Genomic DNA, 18,666 nt, shown 5'->3' with positions numbered 1-18,666 from the left:
GGGGTTTGGCAAACTTCCTCTGTAAAGGGGGAACTTATTACTTCTTCCACCAGGTTGTTCTAGCGAGCTTTTAGATCGCCGAGCATCCTTTGCATGCAATCTAAGTCTTTATTTTGGTTCCCCTGGTTGGCTCTGTTAAGTTGTACCTCAAGCAAGTGGGTTCACAAGTCTGTCGCTTGCGAAGCTCCTCTGATGCGCTCGTTGATACGCGAGGTCGAGTCATGATGGGTTGGGTTGGTAATGGCTATCATGCTCGTTGGTGCGTTGCTCGCAACATCGGTCATTGGCAAATTGACGCACGTGGCTCGCTTCGCGAGCCTACAAAGACCGATCTTATCTTCGGCATGGGTTAAAACCGGCACACTGACGCTGGAGATACCGCCGAGCTTCTCAATGGTCTCCATTGCCTTCGCTTTCCCTCAACAGCTGCTTCCCTGGCCGCCTCCTGGGGTTTGTTTGCCCACGGGACCCTCACTCGTGTGTGAGGAGCTACCTGCGATGTTGGAGGTGTTGATCGCCCCCTAGCAGCGATGAAACAGACTGCAGAATTCATGCTTGTTGGGGTAACGTTGATGAAGCGCAGCTGGTCGGGGTTCTGGGAGACTGGTTGTTGGTTCCTCAGCTCAGCCACATTCTATTGCATCACATATGCAACCATTGTTCTGATCATCTCCATCAGCTGGCTATTCTTGGGATTTGATGTCCTTGCCCCTTGATTGTTTGTGGCGTGCTGAGCTGGCGGCATAGGTGGTCAGCGTCCAGCATTCTCCTGTTGCACTTCCTGGTGGGCGGTTTCCACATTCTCATGATTTCTGGTGGTAGTTCTTGATCTAGTGAACACCATTTTGGTCCTAGGACAGGTAAATCGCAGTGAACGTTTGCTAGGATCTTTGAAATAGTGACAGAGGCCTTCCTTCTAGCGCCAAAATGTTGATACAGAAATCTGCACCAACCAGCGAGATCCGATCGACCTTGTCAGGATCAGAACTGATGTGTGTGTGATTACGGGTAATCAGCGATGAGTGAATGATAACGCCAGAAAGTAAATGACAAAGAGAACTTTTAAAGTGGTTCGGCGAAGTTAGCAACCTACGTCCACTGTGTTATTTTTTTTATATGTCGTCAGAGCTTACAATGTAATTTTAATCCAGAATTCGTATCCCCCTCCTCATCATTTTAATGGGTTTATATACAAGATTTACACCAAGGAAAAAGCGAAATTAAGGGGATTACAAATGATTTGAATCATAATTCCAATATCCTTGCGATTGGGCGCTATGATCGCACAACGACAATTGTTGATCCAGTCGTTCCCGCGATATTCGAGATCTGAAGTAATCTGGGGGTTGACTGATTAATTCCTCTTATTGTCCTCGACTAGCTTGTGCTGGTTCGAGCTACTGCTCAATGAGTTTATGCTGGTTCGATCAATTATAGTTGCCAAGATCACTCTGGGTCGAGCTATATCCTCGCATTAGCCCGAGCTTGGCGGAAAAACCACACACAATATATACCAAATGGGTTTTTATTTTTCATTTTTTTCAATATTGTTAAAACACAAAAACAACCCTTATTATTTCAGAAATTGTAGGGGAATTGTGTTATTCAATCATACCTGAGGGGGGAAAATGTTATTAACTCAATAAATAAATAAAATAAAACTTACATATTTGCTACACCAGGCAACAGCATGCTCTATCTCCAAGAAACGGCCACAAACAGAAACTTTCAAGCTCTGATGTAATCATTTCATAATCATTTTTGTTTTTTAAAAAACATTAAAAAGAAAAACAAATTCTTCAATTTTTCAGAATCTCAAGGCTCAAACTACAAAGAGAGAGGAGATTCAGATATAGACTCGGGATCCGGATCGTGAAGGAAGAATGGAGAGCCAAGGGAATTCGGACGCAAAGACGCCATTGCTGAAGAAGCAGCAGATTGGGGAGAGAAAGCGGAGCGAGTTACTGAGTCCACGAAACTCGGTCAGCACGCTGAGAAACGAGTTCGTTTCGAGGTTACCGGCGAAGGTGCTGTCTGGAGTTGATGCGGAGGCTCCTTTTGACATCGACATGTCCAAAACCAAAGGCTTAAGTGGAGGTGGGTTGTGTTTGGTTGATAAGATAATGAAGGAAAAGAGAAAGATAATGGTGGTAACATATTTTTTTTTTTTTCCTTTTTTTTTTTGGTTGGTGATGTCGGTTTAGTTTGTTATTTTAGAAAGTAATTATACATGCATGTATACATTATGTACGCATGTATGTTAATGTATGTATGTATGAATATATGTAGATGTTTTTATGATGTCAGTCGTGTGTGTTTATATATAGCTAAGCAATGAAAATTCTTGGCTTATATTAGATTTATTTAGTCTCAGTAACATTCAATTTTTGATATCTTGATTTGGATAAATGGTGACTTCATTAGATGGAATCTTTGAAAAATCTCTAATTCTGTGCTTGGTTTGAAAGTCCTTTAATTGTTTGATTTGATTAGTAACTGTAGATTGGATTATTCTTTTAAATATATCTAAAACAAGCCAACTTCTTCAATGGATATGGGTTCTTTTTCTTCTTCTTCTTTAAGCTTAAAAGATAAATGGGAAAAATTGAACTAATTTTCTTTTCCTTTTCAACGTTTCATATATGAAAAGAAAAAAGGTTGAATGTCGTTATGTGGATTTGAATCTTGAATAGTATACCGTGCTTTTTTGCTTCCAATCCAATAGTTAGAAACAGTTTAATAATATTATCGAATCAGTAACATAACGGGAGCTAAACTATAATGCTAAAATTGTTAGAATTCGTATTGGGAAACAATCTTCATGAATATTTGTGAAGTGGGTGGTGTTTAGAGATTTCTGAATACTATTTCTTGCAACTAACAAGTGTGTTCTTAACAGGAGAAAAGGAATACTATGAAAGACAATTTGAGACCTTGAAATCCTTCGAGGAAGTCGATTCTTTAGTGGATTCCGATTTCTTAATCGAGGAAAACAATGAGGAACGCCAACATGAAAGAGCAATGAAGATCTCTAATTACGCAAATGTTGTTCTGCTGGCATGTAAGGTAACTAATCTCTACCACTTTCAATGAAATTTCAGCAATCACTCTTCTGGAGACATGTTAAATAGATATTTATTATGTTGAATCATAACTTGTTCCTCTTTGGTTAGATTTTTATTGCTCTGGAAATAGAAATAGAAAAGTAGTTATGGGAAATTATATAGAAGATATTTCTGCCAGTTACATTTTGGAGGAAGAGACTCCGATTTTCCAACTGTTGAATGAAACCTTCTTTTCTGATAATTTTTTAAGGTACATGAAATTTTAAGTGTCCTTTCTCCTTAATGGTTGTTGTCAAAGAAATAATATTCAAGAAGAAAAGGAAAGGACAGGAAATGTTAAAACCCCTAAATGTTAAATTTTAATGTTATGTTGTTTGTATAGTTCAGTGTACAGATTTGATGTGTTGAAATAACAATATGCATGAAATGCAGATCTATGCTACAATAAAGAGTGGATCCATTGCCATTGCTGCATCAACGCTAGATTCTTTGCTTGATCTCATGGCTGGTGGCATACTTTGGTTCACTCATGTGGCAATGAAAAACACAAATATTTACAAGTACCCTATTGGAAAATTGAGGATGCAGCCGGTGGGCATAATCATCTTTGCTGCCGTAATGGCTACACTTGGTATGTCAACTTATCTTGAGCAAAATCATGAACTTCTTAAAGACTCTGGCTTAAATTTCCTTAAATGAAAATGCAATTGCAGGTTTCCAGATTTTGGTCGAGGCTGTAGAAAAGCTCATTAAAGACAAAGCGTCTAAAAAGATGAGCACGGTGCAATTGGAATGGTTGTACTCAATTATGATTGGTGCTACTCTGGTTAAACTAGCCCTGTGGCTGTACTGCAAAAGCTCAGGAAACAAGATTGTCCGTGCCTATGCAAAGGTTTTTTTGGCTCTACCTTTTCAATAATTAGTAGCATTTTGGAATCTGCCTTCTCTTTTTATCAATAGTTTTAACTTCTTTTATTTTATGGCCAGGATCACTATTTTGATGTGATAACAAATGTAGTAGGATTGGTTGCAGCTGTTCTTGGTGATAGATTCTACTGGTGGATTGACCCTGTTGGTGCCATTCTCCTTGCTGTTTACACAATCTCAAATTGGTCCGAAACTGTCATGGAAAATGCAGGTACCTTCTTCAATCATCTTCCTTCTCTTTGATCTAGTAAATTGTCAATCCATGTAACTTGAAAAGGAGATAAAAAGAATGTACTGATTTCAAAAGATCTATACACCTTATAGTACCTACTATAAAACTAACAAAAAGCCTTGCCTCTTATAATTTCTATTAAATCCCTTGCTCACTGTTATGTATAACTAATTACTGCATAGATTGATTGCGTATCTGTTAAAGGATATCTAGAGTCAAAGAAGCATAGATTGAGTAGGAATAAGTCAGAGAATTGATGATCAAAAAGTGCCCGTTTTAATTTTTAATGTAAAATTCTGCATAAAACTGTTGGATTGGAAAGAGTGTTAATCATAAAGTTAGATTTAAGAGTGTATGAAATGAATGAAGGTTGGAGTATCATGTTCATGTAGAAGGGAACGGGTGTAACTTCAACAATGCTTTGGAAAACTGGTGTTGAGCAGAAGAAAAATATAATGATATCCCATTCAATGCATGTGCCAGAAATTAGAGTGTTAAAGTGGATGCAGGGGAGTTAAGGGAAGGTCAATTGAGATGGTTTGGTCATGGGTGCTATGGTACAAAATAGTGTTTCAAAACACTCGGAAGATAAAACCGGAAAATGAAAGATTGTGTCGATAAAATATCGAAAAACTACCGACTTGTCAAAGCATGAAAGTATGGCCTGGATTATGAATGTTGGGGGAAAGGATTTATGCAGCTGATGCCGATTGAGGCTTTATTATGTTGAGTTGAGTTTTTCAGTTTCTTCTGATTCATTTTCCAAGCATCCATTTAAGAGTCTTCCACGTTCTACCACTGACTAGTAGTGTTTTTTATTGTTTTCTGAAGTATAATGAGCTCATGAGCTCTCCTACGTACTTCAAGAAATTGCTTAGCTTTCTGTTGTTACATTTAAAGTATGCTTCCTTGTTTGTAATTGTATTATCTACAACCATTCTAAATGAATCATATGGATGCAGTTTCACTTGTGGGAGAATCAGCCTCTCCTGAAATCTTGCAGAAATTGACTTATCTAGTCATAAGGCACCCTAAAGTCAAGCGTATCGACACAGTTCGTGCTTACACTTTTGGCGTACTTTATTTTGTTGAGGTTGGTAATATTATATCTGGTTTCTGGTTAATAGTTGTTCATATCTCGTGTTCTTTCAGTTTTATTGATTATGTTATGTGCAAGTGTTTAATGAATCTCTGTTCTTCTCCATTCTCTTGCAAAAGGTTGACATTGAGCTCCCTGAAGAATTACCTTTAAAAGAAGCACACACTATCGGAGAGACCTTGCAGAACAAGATTGAGAAACTCCCTGAAGTTGAAAGAGCATTTGTTCATCTTGACTATGAATGTGAACACAAGCCAGAACACACCGTTCAAAACAGGCTTCCCAACAACACTTAGCCTTGATTTTTAGTATCTCACTCATGCCATCAGTTGACTTCTACAAGCTTTTCTTTTCTGTCAATCATATTGTTTTCGTAGTAAAATGAATCAAATTTTTGTCGTCGGGAGGATGAGATAGCAATACTGTTATAGCACTTATATTCCTGGTGGATGAAAAAGGTTTACCGAGAGTACACGATGAGCGGAGGCAAATAGTTGTACATCGAGGTTTTTGGCATATATGTAATGTTACAGGGATTGGGAACCTTCATTCCTTACTTCTGAAGGAAGTGAGATGGAAAGTTTTCTTGCTTGTTGAAGGTTCTCTTTTAGTACTTGAGATCCTAAAAATTCTGGATAAAGAGATGGTTTGCATGATGAATGATTCAACATGTTACATTTTTGACAAGAGAACTTCAGAATGCAAAAAGTTTATTGCATACTGTTTTCTCAAAGTTGAAACTTGACATCTCATTGCATTTTACTTTGCTCAAACTTGGGCTCCATAAAAATATCGTAAATCGGCATCAAGAACAAATACCATTCAGAGAGAAAACGAGTTTAGATCCAAAAATGACTGCTGTTATGAGGAGTAATATAGCATACTACATTTTTGCATTAGCAAGTTGGAACCATATTTGCTCGAAAGAAATAAAAAAATGACAAAAAGAAAAAGAAGCCTGTAAAGATTTAAAACTTAGGCCACTTTCGGGGCTATTATACAGACCAAAAAAGCCTCATGTATGCATTGTACTGGGGGAGACAATGACATTATCTACAATTCCTGGGTTCATTCATCTTCTGGAAGCATAATCAGTCGAAAATCCAGTACCTGCAGAAGTCATATTGTCAAATAACATTAACTCATAACACATTGCACAGCCTAAATTCATGAAAGATGAAAGGACATACTTAAGAATTTGGCAGTAATCGACCATTATACATCTTGTCGAGTAATTTCCGCGCGTCAGGCCTCCTAAGAAGACCTTTGTTATTTGGTAAACCTGTTCCTAAACAAACCGGACAAACAAGTTTCCCACGACCTGCCCACAAAAAAGATACCAATGAGGGGTCAAAGAACATAAATGTCTGTATATTTGGAAAAGGAAATACGGGAAAACTCGCAGAGCCAATAACTAAAACAAGAAATAGACTCAAGACTAATGTCAATAATGTAAAAACATTTGGGAATCATATGGCATCATGATTTTTTCTAATACGAAAAATTTCTTCAAGCTTTGATAGCGCAAATTCAAGGCTGTGACCAGGGTGATTTCTGCAGTCCCCAGTCCCCACTTAATAATATGCCCTTCAAACTTCAATATTTGAATTTTAGTGACTAATATAGCTGATAGGTGAGACTACTTGTGGAGAAGTGCATACCATAGCAATTTGGACATTCTGTAAACTCATAAACATCTTTTGCGCGTTTTCTGTTGAGAGCTTTCCATTTTCCGGTACCACCACACATATCACCTAAACAAAGAGCAAATTAAAATCTTATAAAGACCAGATAGCAAAATCAGAAGCGATAAATATCCGTTCAATAGCAGCTATTTCCTAGAAGAGTTTCATACCTCACTTCCTCAACAACCAAAAGACCATAGAATTAGAACAGATTAATGAACCTATAATCAGTCCTATACCAATGAGGATTACAGACAACTAAGTTCCACTTAATCAACTCAAAGAAAACGAGAGTTAACCAATACGAAATTTATGCTTAGGTTTCCACAGTCTCAATTTCTAAACAAGAACTGCATCAGGCTGGCAACTTCAAAAGTAAGAGTGAAAACCTTTCCAAGACAAACAGGGGAATTTTTTTTTCTGAAATTTCTACATTGACAATACCTAAATCACAAAGGGAGATACAAAAGGAAGATGAAAGGAATACTCACAAAGAACAGCTCCACTACCCCCACAATTTCTGCATACAGGTCTTTCTTTTCCATCCGATGCAACTGCCTTCAATGCAGAAACTGATGTGCCAGCGACATTAATCAAAGCTATACTTGAACATAAACACGCGAGACACAGACGACGAGATGTTGATGTTTGAGCTTCCTATAGTGACACAAATGCAACCGTTAATGATCAAATCAAATGTATATATGCCTTAGAACATCAGAACAAATAACAAAATAGCCAGAATGAATAAAATTAAACCTTAGAATTAGTCTTCTTCTCCAAGCTGCCAGAAATTTCTGGATTACAACTCTCATTTTGAAAGCTGCACTTCACATGAACCCCAACTGACTTGGACTTAGCTGCCATTTATTACAAAAATGAACATCATGGCATGGTAAGGAAAAAAAAAAAAAAAAAGAAAACCTATTTATATCTTCAAAGTGCACTACATTTTCTTTCTTACACTTGAAATTAAATATAAAAATGAACCACTGAACTCTTTCGGTGTCACTCTCCTACAATCATTTCCAAACTTCTTACATATACATATAGTTTCCACAAACTTCAAGAGATAAGAGACCGAAATGAAATGGAAACGAGGAAAAAGAAACCATTTTCAGAGCAAACAACACAGACCCTTTTCTTAAAAGTTTAAAGTTGAGAGTCCATCCAAGTAATAAAATGAATTAAAATGAGAACCGAAGTAAACCCAGTTCATGTTATGAGTTATATTGTTACAGAAGTTGGGAAGAAGCTGAAAAGGGGGAACTTACAGGGATGTGAAGGGATTTTAGAGGTAAAAGAGAAGCGTTGTGGGAGAGTTAAGAGATGAGAAGAAGAAGCCATATCTTCTTCTCTCTTGAGCTTTTGGTTTATTTCTCAGAAACGATATATTATAACAGGAAGAATCTAATCTTATTTATTACATGGGTCTAAGATTGACACGTCATCATTTTCACGGTACTTTAAATAAATAAACAAATAAATAATTAAATATATGGTTATTTTATTTAGAAATTTTTTCAATTTTGCATCAAATTAAAATTAGATTGTATTTATGGGTTTAAAATAATTGTTTCAGCTTGTTTGACAAATTATTTTATAAAAATTAATCCAACTTCCATCATTAAAATTATATTGAGTTATTCAGTTTTATTGGCTTTAGCTTGAAAATAAAAATTGAATTATATTTTCAGTTTTACCAACCAATCAAATATTTAATTACAGTAATAGAGTTTAATTGGCTTTAGCAGTCAATCATGTTCATGTAATTTTTTATTTTATTTTTTTACTTTTAAACCCTATAATTCTAGAAATAAATAATATTATCCTTCAATGTCAAGCAGAAAATATATACACCCATTTTAAGATAATAGGTATATCATATTATTATTTGGATGAAAAGAATTTTCGATGCGAAAATTGATAATAATTATGATGTCTTCAACAAAATTTTATTCTCATTTTGGACATTATCTAAAACAAGCTATTAAAAGTTATAACCCAAGGTAAAAGTAAAACCTGACAAAATGACCGAATTTCAAGTTGACCGATTCAATCAGTTTAACGATTAAACTGTCAATAGGCAAAAAAGTTTGAAATCCAACAAAAACTTATAAAAATTCACAAAAACTCTTCACTCAAAGACTCTTTACAGAAACCATTTCACCCCACCCTTGTTTGCCTCACCAATCACCAACAACCTGTTGTTATCGCCGATTTAATTTTGCGATTTTCGATTGTTTCACCTATCGGAAATCACCTCCATCACCACCTTTTCACTCATCAACCCTTCTTCAAAACCCCTGCATCCCAACCTTCAATTATTTGTTAATCATCATCCTAATTTATAAGGTTTTCAATGAATAATAAAATTGGTAACCCAACCCGATGAAGGCCTCTAGTCCCAATTGAACCGGTTCAACCAACCAGGCCGGGTTTTAAAACACTGATCTAAAATACAAGAAATCTATTATCTGAGGCAACTCAAGAGTCAAGATTAAGGGAAGAGAAACCAGAATGTGAAAGCTTCAAGATAAAGGAAAAGGAGCAAAAAGCAATGCTTGTTGAATAAAAATATATATAATATATAATAACATTACATGTGAATAAAAATTCTCAACTAAATCACCTACTACCATTTTTTACATCTTCAGCAAAATTAGAGGAGAATATGGGATCAACAAGATCTACCACTTTTTCTTTTTTTATATAAGCATCAAAATCCCCTCCATGCTCCTTCAAATAGGTGATTTCAAGATACCGTTCGCCCATAGCATAGACAGGCAAGATACAGATTTTTCGCCCATTTTTCCTGCACATCAAAACACAACACAATGCGTAAACAAACTGTGAATCCAAAATTATGAAAATATCCAAGAATTATAATGCCATTCAACAAATTAATCGGCGAAAAACTGTCACAGATACAATAAAAACCAATCCAAATTTCAGAAGGCCAATTCTGATTTTTTTTAAAGAAAATCCAAACTATGATTCTTGGGGTGAAGAATCCCACTAATTTAAACCATATTTCTCGCATCAGAAAACTCAAAAGTTTTGACTGTTAGTGGATTCCTCACATCAGGATCCGGACTTCCAAAATATCAGGATGTTCGGATGAGAGAATAATTAAACAAGCTCGAACCAATCACATAAACAGTTACACTAATAAATTTGCAGGTACAGCAATTGTCAGATGCCATAAAACAAGAATTTCTCATTCTGCAGCTGATATGGACCCTGATTCTTTCTATTGTAAGTAATAAATTTAACACCATTAAGAGTGATTTGAAGAACAAACCATTAAGTATCAACATGGCATATTGTGAAGTATTGTTTACCTTAACATGTGTACTTGGGAATTGAGAAGTACGTAAAGTTTCCTGAGTTTCATCACCAGGTTTGCGCCTGGGAACACTCAAGATAAGAGCCGCTTGATCACAAGTTGCAGCTGTTGACGTAATTCGATAACCACTATCCCATCGTCTGTGGATACCCTCACTTGGATAGAGAAAATCCAGTTCCACAACCTAAGGAAACCCAGCACAAATTAGAGAGCTATATAGAGCTATTCCAGAGTCAAAAATGAGAACAAGACAACTGATATTCAACCTGTTCACTGAAGCCAGCATTGCGAGACATAACAACACCCCATCGGCTTCCAGCAGTTGCCATTGAGGTTACATGAAACCCTTCTCGCCACTTCTTATTTATCCACTTGAAGGGAAAGGAGTCACTCACTTTGTAAGACTGTTGAGTATACTGGGTGCCTGCACAAATTAGGTCACAACTACGTAAGAAATAGGCTGAAATAGAATACTAAGTAACCATGCCGCCAAAATAAACTTTTACTAAAATTGACATGTTTGACTACTGAATGACAGAAAAATAAATCAAACTTAAAGATGCATCAAGAGACAGATTTTTTCGTTAAAATGTGTCCAACCCTTCCTATTTCAAAAATAACCTGCAAATACCAAGNAATGATTGGAAACATGGATGTGATAATACTAATCTAGTAATCTACATATATAAATTTCATTTTCAATACCTAGATATCACATTCCACTACAAATCCCACCATTCAGAACTATCTTTTCACATAAATACTTAAAAAATAATAACTATATCTGATAAATTAAAGATTGTATAATAATATTTTATATAAATAAGAATAATAGAACATTGATCTTCACAATAACTAAGTAGGTCCGAGTGGGGGCTTTTGACCCCACTCAAAATTTCTTAATTAAATTTATTTTAATTGTTTACGAAGATAAGTCTTTTATTAATTAAATTTAAATTGAAACATGGTTAATGAGCTCATATTTCTCCAAAAAGAGTTAAAATGTTAGGTAGAATGGACAAAAAGAGATGGCCCATAATGGTTCAGAATGGATGACCATGCATGGTTCACCCTCCTTAACCAATTTGGGTGAACCAAATCAAAGCCTTCTTCAACAAGTACTTGATTACAAAACATAAGACTGTTGTCTTATTCAGTGCTTTCTACGTATATTAAAATCATATAATAAAATTTTATTGAAGATCAAGACTTTGGGTGGCTTGGAGATAATATTACTAATTGAATGCAACTCTGTTCATTTGATTTTATAACCTAAGACACGTCTCAGATTTTATAGATTTTGGTCAACCAATTAAAAGGTCTTATAATGTATTATTATAATACAGTAAAAAATAACTAGACAGGAATGACCGTCAAATGGGTCATCTTGCTTACTTTATCATAAAAATTAATTCAGATGCCCACTCAATTCATTGGAGCGTAAAGCACACTCATATTCCATAAAAATAGAGAAAAATTACCCTGCTACTATGCTCTCCATAAAAAAAATTAATTAAAATATTATTTCAAATTTGGAATAAATTAAATTGATAAATTAATTAAAATATCATTTGATTGAATAGTTGATCCAACTCCTCCTTGTTTGAAGAAACCATCCACTTTAATTAATATTTTTTCATAAAAAGCAAACATGAGATAACAAATCTCTTTCACTAAGTTCTCGAAAACTATCCCACTACGGTACTAATAAAAGGACGGTTATTGCTATTGGCCAGTGAGATGGATTTGGAATTTATTAACATTTTCCGAAATGAGTATTGTTAATAATCCGGCGAATACCGAAATTATTAAAAGAACACCCAACAACTTGTTAGGGACTGTATGAAGTATTTGAAATACAGAAAAAAAAAATCATTTAGCAATATACATCTTACGTATTTTTAATATATTTATACAAACATTTTACATTACAATTTGAAGGTATTTTTGTCATTTAGTTTTAATTATCGGATACTACAAACGTAAGTTAGCTTTATCATTCAGTTTTCAATATTTGTAGGATAGTATTTGGATTCTAATAGAATAAAACCGTAGAAAAATAAGTACACTAACTCCATCAATGCAAGAATAGATTAATTTAATATTAATATGAAAATAGGAATTATTATTTTTTAATTCTTTGAATATAAAATAATTATAAAAAGAAAACTCACTAAATGAAACAAATAAGGGAAAAATTTCTCCTTTTCTACATTAACAACAATATTCTTGAACCGATTCTATTTTTATTTCCATGCAACAAAAACCCCACGCGTCCCATCCCCGCGCGTGGGTATATTCCCTTTGATTGATGCTGTGAGCCTGTGACGATTCTTTTCTCCCCCAATACTCCACCGTTTCGTGCCTTGCTCTTCTCTCTCTCCCCTAAAGTTTCCGTCCTCGGGAGATCACTCTTCCCCGTATGACAACAATAACTAAAATACAAACCAATAAATAAATCCCGAAAACTATTTTCTTCAAGTGTTTAAATACAAAATAAATAAAAGAAAATAATAAATATTACGGGACGTCGCCGTACCGTAGCAAGAAATTAAAAAGAAAAAAAAGAAAGAAAAGAGAGTTCTTTGTTTGTTTGTTTGTCTCATATAACAGAGAAAGTTCTGATTGTGTTTCTCTTATTGTTAGCAAATCTCTCGATCTCTCCAGTCTCTTCAACAGAGAGACTCTCTCTCTCTTAATCTACACCTCTTCACAACAATTCACTTCACGTATTCCAAGGTTTGTTCTTTTTAACCACTCAATTGTTCTTTTCATTTCATCTCGTTTTGTTTTTTCTCTGTTCGTTTTGGTAATTTTTTTATTCCCATTTTTTTTTTGTTTTGCTGTTTCTTTGAAGTAACTTGTTTTTGTTTGTGGTTTTTGTAGTGTTGTGGAAATGTTATTCGGCGGCAATTGTGAAGTCAATTGGACAGCGAGTATTGCGATTCGGTACTGTGATTTTTGTGCTGTGATGTTAAAATTAGGGTTTCTGAATTTTGTTGTAGTGAATTCGCTTTAGGTGAATTCGCTTTAGGAAGTGTATTCTGTTTGTAATTTGTGTTTTGCTTTCTTTTCTGGCACTTGCAGGGTTTGAAAATGTTTTCCGGCAGCGAATTGTTGCCAATTTTGGCGAATTCATTTTCTGTCTGTTGTAAATAGACATGAGTTAGGGTTTAAGCTGCTATGCAAATGTCTTTTGAACGTGTTACCAGCTCCATTTGAGTCTATTCGATTAAGGCTGTTCTTTGTAGGAATCAAATGTATTAGTGAAGTGAAACAGAATGTTTACTTGTGATTCTTGTTGTTGTTTTTGATTTTTGTATTCTGATAAATTTGAGTACTAAACAAAGAGGCAAAGTAAACAGAAGAGAACTGTATTGGATGGGTAATAAGCTGGGAAGGAGGAGGCAAGTGGTGGATGAGAGGTACACAAGACCGCAGGGGTTATATGTTCACAAAGATGTGGATGTTAAGAAGCTTAAGAAGCTAATTCTTGACTCTAAGCTTGCTCCTTGCTATCCTGGGGATGATGATTGTTGCTGTGATCTCGAAGAGTGCCCTATATGCTTCTTGGTTAGTGCTTTTCTATCTCTGGCTTTCTTCTTTGTATCTTCTACTCTGGTTCCTTTATAAAATTCAGGATGAAAAGATGAACTAGGTCTATGGAAACATGAAATTGGTGACCTGGTTTAATGTTTTTCAAGAACAAAATTGACTTGATGCTGTTTCAATAATTCCCCAATATTTCATTTGTCTTGGGGGCCTAGTGGATTTAAAAGATGAAGAACACATTGTTTTATCTTTTGCTTGTCATCCTTTTTTCTATGACCTATCGGAGGAGATTGTGAAGGCCAAAAGATGTAGATTAGTTTGTTTGTGTTTAGGTTTAGTTGAATCTGTCTATTCAATTGGCTTTTTGTTGCTTGTGTTTGTAGTATTATCCAAGTCTCAACCGATCAAGATGTTGCATGAAAGGCATTTGTACAGGTAGATATTCTGTGATTTGATTTCTCTACCTTGCATCAAGTGTTAATTATAAATACAGTAATTAATGTTTGCATGTAATTTGATTTATCTTTCCTGGATCAGAGTGTTTTTTGCAGATGAAGAATCCCAATTCTAATCGCCCTACTCAGTATCCTTCAGTATTAATGCCATGTGTTCAAATTTAAAATTTAATATAAATATCTTAATTTTATATTGTTTCTATATCCATTATTTGATTCATACTTCCTGTGATTGTATTTCTTAACATTATAAGATGTCCTTTTTGCAAAACCTCAAATTATGCTGTGGAGTATCGAGGTGTGAAAACAAAGGAGGAAAAAGGCATTGAGCAAATTGTGAGATCTGGTCACCCATAGCTTTCATTGTTGTATTATTAAAATTGTAGAATGTTTGGATAGTAATTTTCTGATGGAATGCTAATTTGATTTACATTTTTCCAATTTCTGCAGGAAGAACAACGTGTTATAGAAGCAAAAATTAGGATGCGGCAGCAGGAACTTCACGATGAGGAAGAGAGAATGCAAAAAAGACAAGAATTAAGTTCTTCAAGCACAAGTGTAGCACCAGGAGAGGTTGAATACAGCTCAATGGCCGGTACCATCTCGTTTATTTCTGTTTCTAACTATATATAATTGTTCCTTTCGCTCTTACAATTGTACATTGTATAACTTTTTTCTTTACAGTTTCATCTTCTAGATCTGTGGAACGTGATGAAATTGTATCCTTCCAAGATTCATGTGCTGCTCCTATTATAAGACAGCCTTCACACCCGAGACAAAACAGGTATGTAGTGTTCTTGGCTGTTATCTTGCTATTCATGGTTGAAGTTGCTATATAGTTTTAGTTGTTTTCCTGGTGGTCATTGTTTAATAATAATTAATAAAACTAGTCTATAGGAATGACCAAAATTGCTAAAATGAAACCTATGGTCTCGGAAGTTTTCTGAAATCTGTTACTCTTTTCTTTGCTAAGATATGTGTTGCCGCCTTGTTGCAAATGTTCCATCTATGAGAATATGATATCTTTTGATTTACAAGTGTCACATTTGTGAAGAATCAGACATTTTAGATAGATTTGCTTTTGTTTAACTGAGAGATTGGATTTTTTTGTGGATTTTGAGCTTGCTAGCTGTGTTAGGTAATTGTTACTTTACTTCTCTTGATAGCCCTCCCTTGATGTGGACATATTTATATGTATAAGCTTCAGCAAAATGCTTGTTCTTGAAGAATTTAAAGTTAGTTGACAGAAATCATCTGCCATCATCATATTTATGTCGGTGAGCTTTGGATGACTTGATGATGGTCAAAGTTCATGGAGTTTTGAGATATAATTATATGTAGTGATTTCAATGAATAAACAATCTGACTATACTATTGAATTTTCGTTTGCCTTTTCCTGTTTCAAAAATAAGAAAAAAATGGCACTCTATTGGAATCCAAGATACTTTGGTGTTGAACTAAAGGCTATCTACCTCCTCACTAAGGTTTAGAGCACTGTGTTTGCTGTCAGGGTTAAGGGAAGATGTATTCAAATTTTAATCTTGTTAGTAAAAAGTAAAGGGATTGGGGTTTTTGCTTGTTGAATGAAGCAGATGCAGACTTTATTTTGAATAGTCTTATGAAGTTTATAGATGTTGAATTTTAGAGAGATTAATTCTATTGGTATCAAAGCTAGAATTATTTTAGAGAGATTAATTCTATTGGTATCTTTGCTAGAATTATATCCCAAGTAATTAACCTTCTGAGACTTCAGTTATGAGTGTCTTTTTTTTTTTGGGTCTTTTTTCAATTATCTGGTTATCTAATGCAACAGAAGATTTTGATGTTAATGACTTGTGACGTAACGAGGAAGCCTAGGCCCCTTTTCAGAACTTGAAATGAATTAGATACTGTGACATAAGTATAGAACTATGAACCAAATGATTTGCAACATTTGTATAGAAGTCTGAAGACTTACATGAAGAACGGAACAGCAAACTTTAGGGAAGTTAATGTCACAAGAGGCTGGTCTGCATGCTCTGAAGATTTACAAACTGTCATAATAAAGATTAAATCAATCTAATCATTGACTCTAAATATGTGCAAGAATAACAGGCCGTCTTTATAACCTCATTGAACCTTATTATGTGTGCATAAACCTTTTTAGAGTAATTTCAAACTATATGATGTCATATGTGGAACTTGAAATTTCATCTGGTAGCTCTGGTTATTTGAGGTCCATTTGATGTTTTAAATGGAATCTGAAGCTATGCTGTATTGATTATTTAAATTGCAGAGATGATGAGTTTGACCTGGATTTGGAAGATATAATGGTCATGGAAGCAATCTGGCTTTCCATTCAGGTAAACAGTGCTCTATTTAAAATTAGTTTAATTTTGAGTAGTCCAACTACAGGGAATGGCTTTTTGTAGTTTCTCATTTAGAAAGAGATTTTCTGGACTATATAGTTTGCCTTACTATGAAAGCTGCTAGGTAATATGGCAATCACTTTTCTTGATGTTGGATACTGCAGTCAAGATTAGAAAGTGATTCACTAATTGTTATGAATGGGTTGTGCATAAACCAGACTCAAATGTGTGGATAAACAATTTCTTTGATTACTTTTGGCAGTTGAACTGAAAAATTCCAAGATCAATTAGTGTCTGCTTGATCTCGGCCGGCTAAGCTTCTTTGTGTTTTGGCATTATTTATGACCAAAGTTCAGTTGTTAGGTTATGTTTTCTGAGGTTTCTCCTTTTCGTGCCTTTAATTGCAAAGTTTGAGTGTTATGTATTATTGCCTTCAAATTGGGTGAAATTTTGCAGAATTTTGCTTATTATGAATTTCTGCATTGTTAAATGCAATGTTCATGTTATAGAAACGATTTTTGGTAAAAACTCATATTAAGCCTCGGCACTAAAAAAACAACAGGAAATTGGCCACTTACTATTGTAATTATTGTTTTTTACATGTCTGTGTCTCAAATTAGACTTGAAATTCTGACGGCTGTTTAATTGGTCCTGACTCTTTGAAATTGCATTAAAATAATAAAAATTGACTTATACAGGAGAATGGCAGACAAAGACACCCTGCTTATGATGCTGCTCCATCTGACCAATATGTTACAGAAGATCGCTATGTCTCATCAACTGTGGCTCCAATGGCTGGTACATCATCATCCCCTTCTGGTGGTCTTGCTTGTGCAATAGCTGCCCTTGCTGAGCGTCAGCAAACAAGTGGAGAATCATCTATAAACCATAATGCAAATCTTTCAGGATTCGATATGCTTCCAGGTAGTAGCAGGTTCTACAATAGGGTGGCCCGAGATGCGGAGAACTATCCTCCTGCAGAGAGCTCCATCAACTCATCGCCTGATGGCAGAGTGGAAGCGGCTAGAGATGAAGGCGAATGGGGAGTAGATCGTGGATCAGAAGTGGCCGAAGCAGGTACCAGCTATGCAAGCTCTGATGTCGTAGAAGACGGAGTTGGAATTTCAGGAATGCCCACATCTGATGAGATTGGAGGCAACTTTCAAAATGTCCCAGGACCTGTTGTTCCCGAGAGTTTTGAGGAGCAGATGATGCTGGCCATGGCTGTTTCTCTAGCTGAGGCTGGATCTGTAACAAGTGGACCAGGAGTTTCATGGCAATAGTTGTCAGTGGTGGGTTTTCTCGAACGGATGATGCTGGCAGAGTCTGGAGCTAGGACCAGTGCACATTGCATTGCATTGCTTGCAGCTAGTTCAAAGTTTAAGGTAGTTATGATTCCCTCTCCTCACACTCTATTTCTTCATATATAAATGTTAAAAAAAGGAAAGACGGCAGATTATTTGAATGAATGAAAGGTTGGTTGGTTGGCTATGGTATTCTTTGAGTTAGAATGATTTGTTTGATTTCCATTTGATAAAAAATCCCATGGAAAAGATGCCTGTCAGTTGTGATAAAGGGCATAAATTTGTCATTATAAACTGAAACCATTATGAAACGCAGTCTGTTTCCTACTGTGAATAGCAATTTTGAGTCATCTTATTCCTTTTGCGTCAGCACATTTCAGGATAGTAGTAGTATTTTCTTTTAACTGATGTACCCGAGACTCATCATATATTGAAAGGGAAATATTGCATAGAACTGGGGTGGTGACATAAGGCTTGAATTGCAGATTCACCATTATATAGTTCATTCTTGAAATAATATGCCTATTATATTGTGTTTTAGATTATTAATGGTTCTTAGAAGAATGATGTCGAACTTTTACTTCTATTACCCTGGTTAGACCTTCTGTAGCTACAGATTAGTCCCTGATAATTGCTGGTGTACTGTACTA

The 18,666-nt window shown here is 35.3% G+C and overlaps 4 protein-coding genes across 6 annotated transcripts; 2 read left to right on the top strand and 2 right to left on the bottom strand.

The window, feature by feature from the left end:
• Positions 1-1,677: 1,677 nt before the first annotated feature.
• On the top strand, positions 1,678-5,936 carry LOC116127329 (metal tolerance protein 4-like). The gene is made up of 7 exons (XM_031412978.1): positions 1,678-2,097; positions 2,900-3,066; positions 3,498-3,696; positions 3,779-3,957; positions 4,053-4,203; positions 5,187-5,317; positions 5,443-5,936. Exons 1-7 carry the CDS (start codon positions 1,884-1,886, stop codon positions 5,617-5,619), a joined length of 1,218 nt encoding a protein of 405 aa, XP_031268838.1. The 5' UTR covers positions 1,678-1,883; the 3' UTR covers positions 5,620-5,936.
• A 175-nt stretch (positions 5,937-6,111) lies between these two features.
• On the bottom strand, positions 6,112-8,384 carry LOC116127337 (protein PHOTOSYSTEM I ASSEMBLY 2, chloroplastic-like). The gene is made up of 6 exons (XM_031412989.1): positions 8,283-8,384; positions 7,768-7,868; positions 7,500-7,665; positions 6,985-7,077; positions 6,514-6,644; positions 6,112-6,433 (listed from the first exon to the last, which is right to left on the bottom strand). Exons 1-5 carry the CDS (start codon positions 8,353-8,355, stop codon positions 6,514-6,516), a joined length of 564 nt encoding a protein of 187 aa, XP_031268849.1. The 5' UTR covers positions 8,356-8,384; the 3' UTR covers positions 6,112-6,433.
• A 1,188-nt stretch (positions 8,385-9,572) lies between these two features.
• LOC116127444 (casein kinase 1-like protein HD16) lies at positions 9,573-10,805 on the bottom strand. Its single transcript, XM_031413092.1, has 3 exons — positions 10,624-10,805; positions 10,353-10,541; positions 9,573-9,823 (listed from the first exon to the last, which is right to left on the bottom strand). Exons 1-3 carry the CDS (start codon positions 10,684-10,686, stop codon positions 9,764-9,766), a joined length of 312 nt encoding a protein of 103 aa, XP_031268952.1. The 5' UTR covers positions 10,687-10,805; the 3' UTR covers positions 9,573-9,763.
• A 1,963-nt stretch (positions 10,806-12,768) lies between these two features.
• LOC116127347 (E3 ubiquitin-protein ligase DA2L-like) lies at positions 12,769-18,375 on the top strand. 3 transcript variants are annotated; one of them, XM_031413007.1, is made up of 11 exons: positions 12,769-13,096; positions 13,244-13,306; positions 13,445-13,930; positions 14,293-14,344; positions 14,447-14,492; positions 14,619-14,700; positions 14,815-14,959; positions 15,049-15,148; positions 16,640-16,706; positions 17,411-17,510; positions 17,637-18,375. In XM_031413007.1, the coding sequence occupies exons 3-11, from the start codon at positions 13,739-13,741 to the stop codon at positions 17,993-17,995; spliced, it is 1,143 nt and encodes a 380-aa protein (XP_031268867.1). In that variant the 5' UTR covers positions 12,769-13,096; positions 13,244-13,306; positions 13,445-13,738; the 3' UTR covers positions 17,996-18,375. The 3 variants fall into 3 exon arrangements, with proteins under 3 accessions (XP_031268867.1, XP_031268861.1, XP_031268856.1); XM_031413001.1 differs by having other exon boundaries at positions 12,770-13,096; positions 17,619-18,375; XM_031412996.1 differs by having other exon boundaries at positions 12,771-13,096; positions 17,411-18,375.
• Positions 18,376-18,666: the final 291 nt, after the last annotated feature.

This window comes from Pistacia vera, unplaced genomic scaffold, assembly GCF_008641045.1.
Source record: "Pistacia vera cultivar Batoury unplaced genomic scaffold, PisVer_v2 Contig1045, whole genome shotgun sequence".
Classification (NCBI taxonomy): domain Eukaryota; kingdom Viridiplantae; phylum Streptophyta; class Magnoliopsida; order Sapindales; family Anacardiaceae; genus Pistacia; species Pistacia vera.
The sequence above is the reverse complement of the archived record's forward strand: the minus strand, read 5'-3'. Positions and strand labels throughout refer to the sequence as shown.

Excerpts from the sequence above, each read along its gene's own strand:
- LOC116127444 (XM_031413092.1), bottom strand. The coding sequence starts at position 10,686 with ATGGCAACTGCTGGAAGCCGATGGGGTGTTGTTATGTCTCGCAATGCT. Across the intron at positions 10,542-10,623 it reads ATGCTGGCTTCAGTGAACAG|GTTGTGGAACTGGATTTTCT; the intron begins GTTGAATATCAG and ends GGGTTTCCTTAG. Across the intron at positions 9,824-10,352 it reads TCCCAAGTACACATGTTAAG|GAAAAATGGGCGAAAAATCT; the intron begins GTAAACAATACT and ends TTTGATGTGCAG.
- LOC116127347 (XM_031412996.1), top strand. The coding sequence starts at position 13,739 with ATGGGTAATAAGCTGGGAAGGAGGAGGCAAGTGGTGGATGAGAGGTAC. Across the intron at positions 14,345-14,446 it reads CATGAAAGGCATTTGTACAG|AGTGTTTTTTGCAGATGAAG; the intron begins GTAGATATTCTG and ends TTCCTGGATCAG. Across the intron at positions 16,707-17,410 it reads CAATCTGGCTTTCCATTCAG|GAGAATGGCAGACAAAGACA; the intron begins GTAAACAGTGCT and ends TGACTTATACAG.
- LOC116127329 (XM_031412978.1), top strand. The coding sequence starts at position 1,884 with ATGGAGAGCCAAGGGAATTCGGACGCAAAGACGCCATTGCTGAAGAAG. Across the intron at positions 3,067-3,497 it reads TTGTTCTGCTGGCATGTAAG|ATCTATGCTACAATAAAGAG; the intron begins GTAACTAATCTC and ends CATGAAATGCAG. Across the intron at positions 4,204-5,186 it reads AACTGTCATGGAAAATGCAG|TTTCACTTGTGGGAGAATCA; the intron begins GTACCTTCTTCA and ends ATATGGATGCAG.
- LOC116127337 (XM_031412989.1), bottom strand. The coding sequence starts at position 8,355 with ATGGCTTCTTCTTCTCATCTCTTAACTCTCCCACAACGCTTCTCTTTT. Across the intron at positions 7,666-7,767 it reads AGAAGAAGACTAATTCTAAG|GAAGCTCAAACATCAACATC; the intron begins GTTTAATTTTAT and ends GTGTCACTATAG. Across the intron at positions 7,078-7,499 it reads GGGTAGTGGAGCTGTTCTTT|GTGATATGTGTGGTGGTACC; the intron begins GTGAGTATTCCT and ends CTCTTTGTTTAG.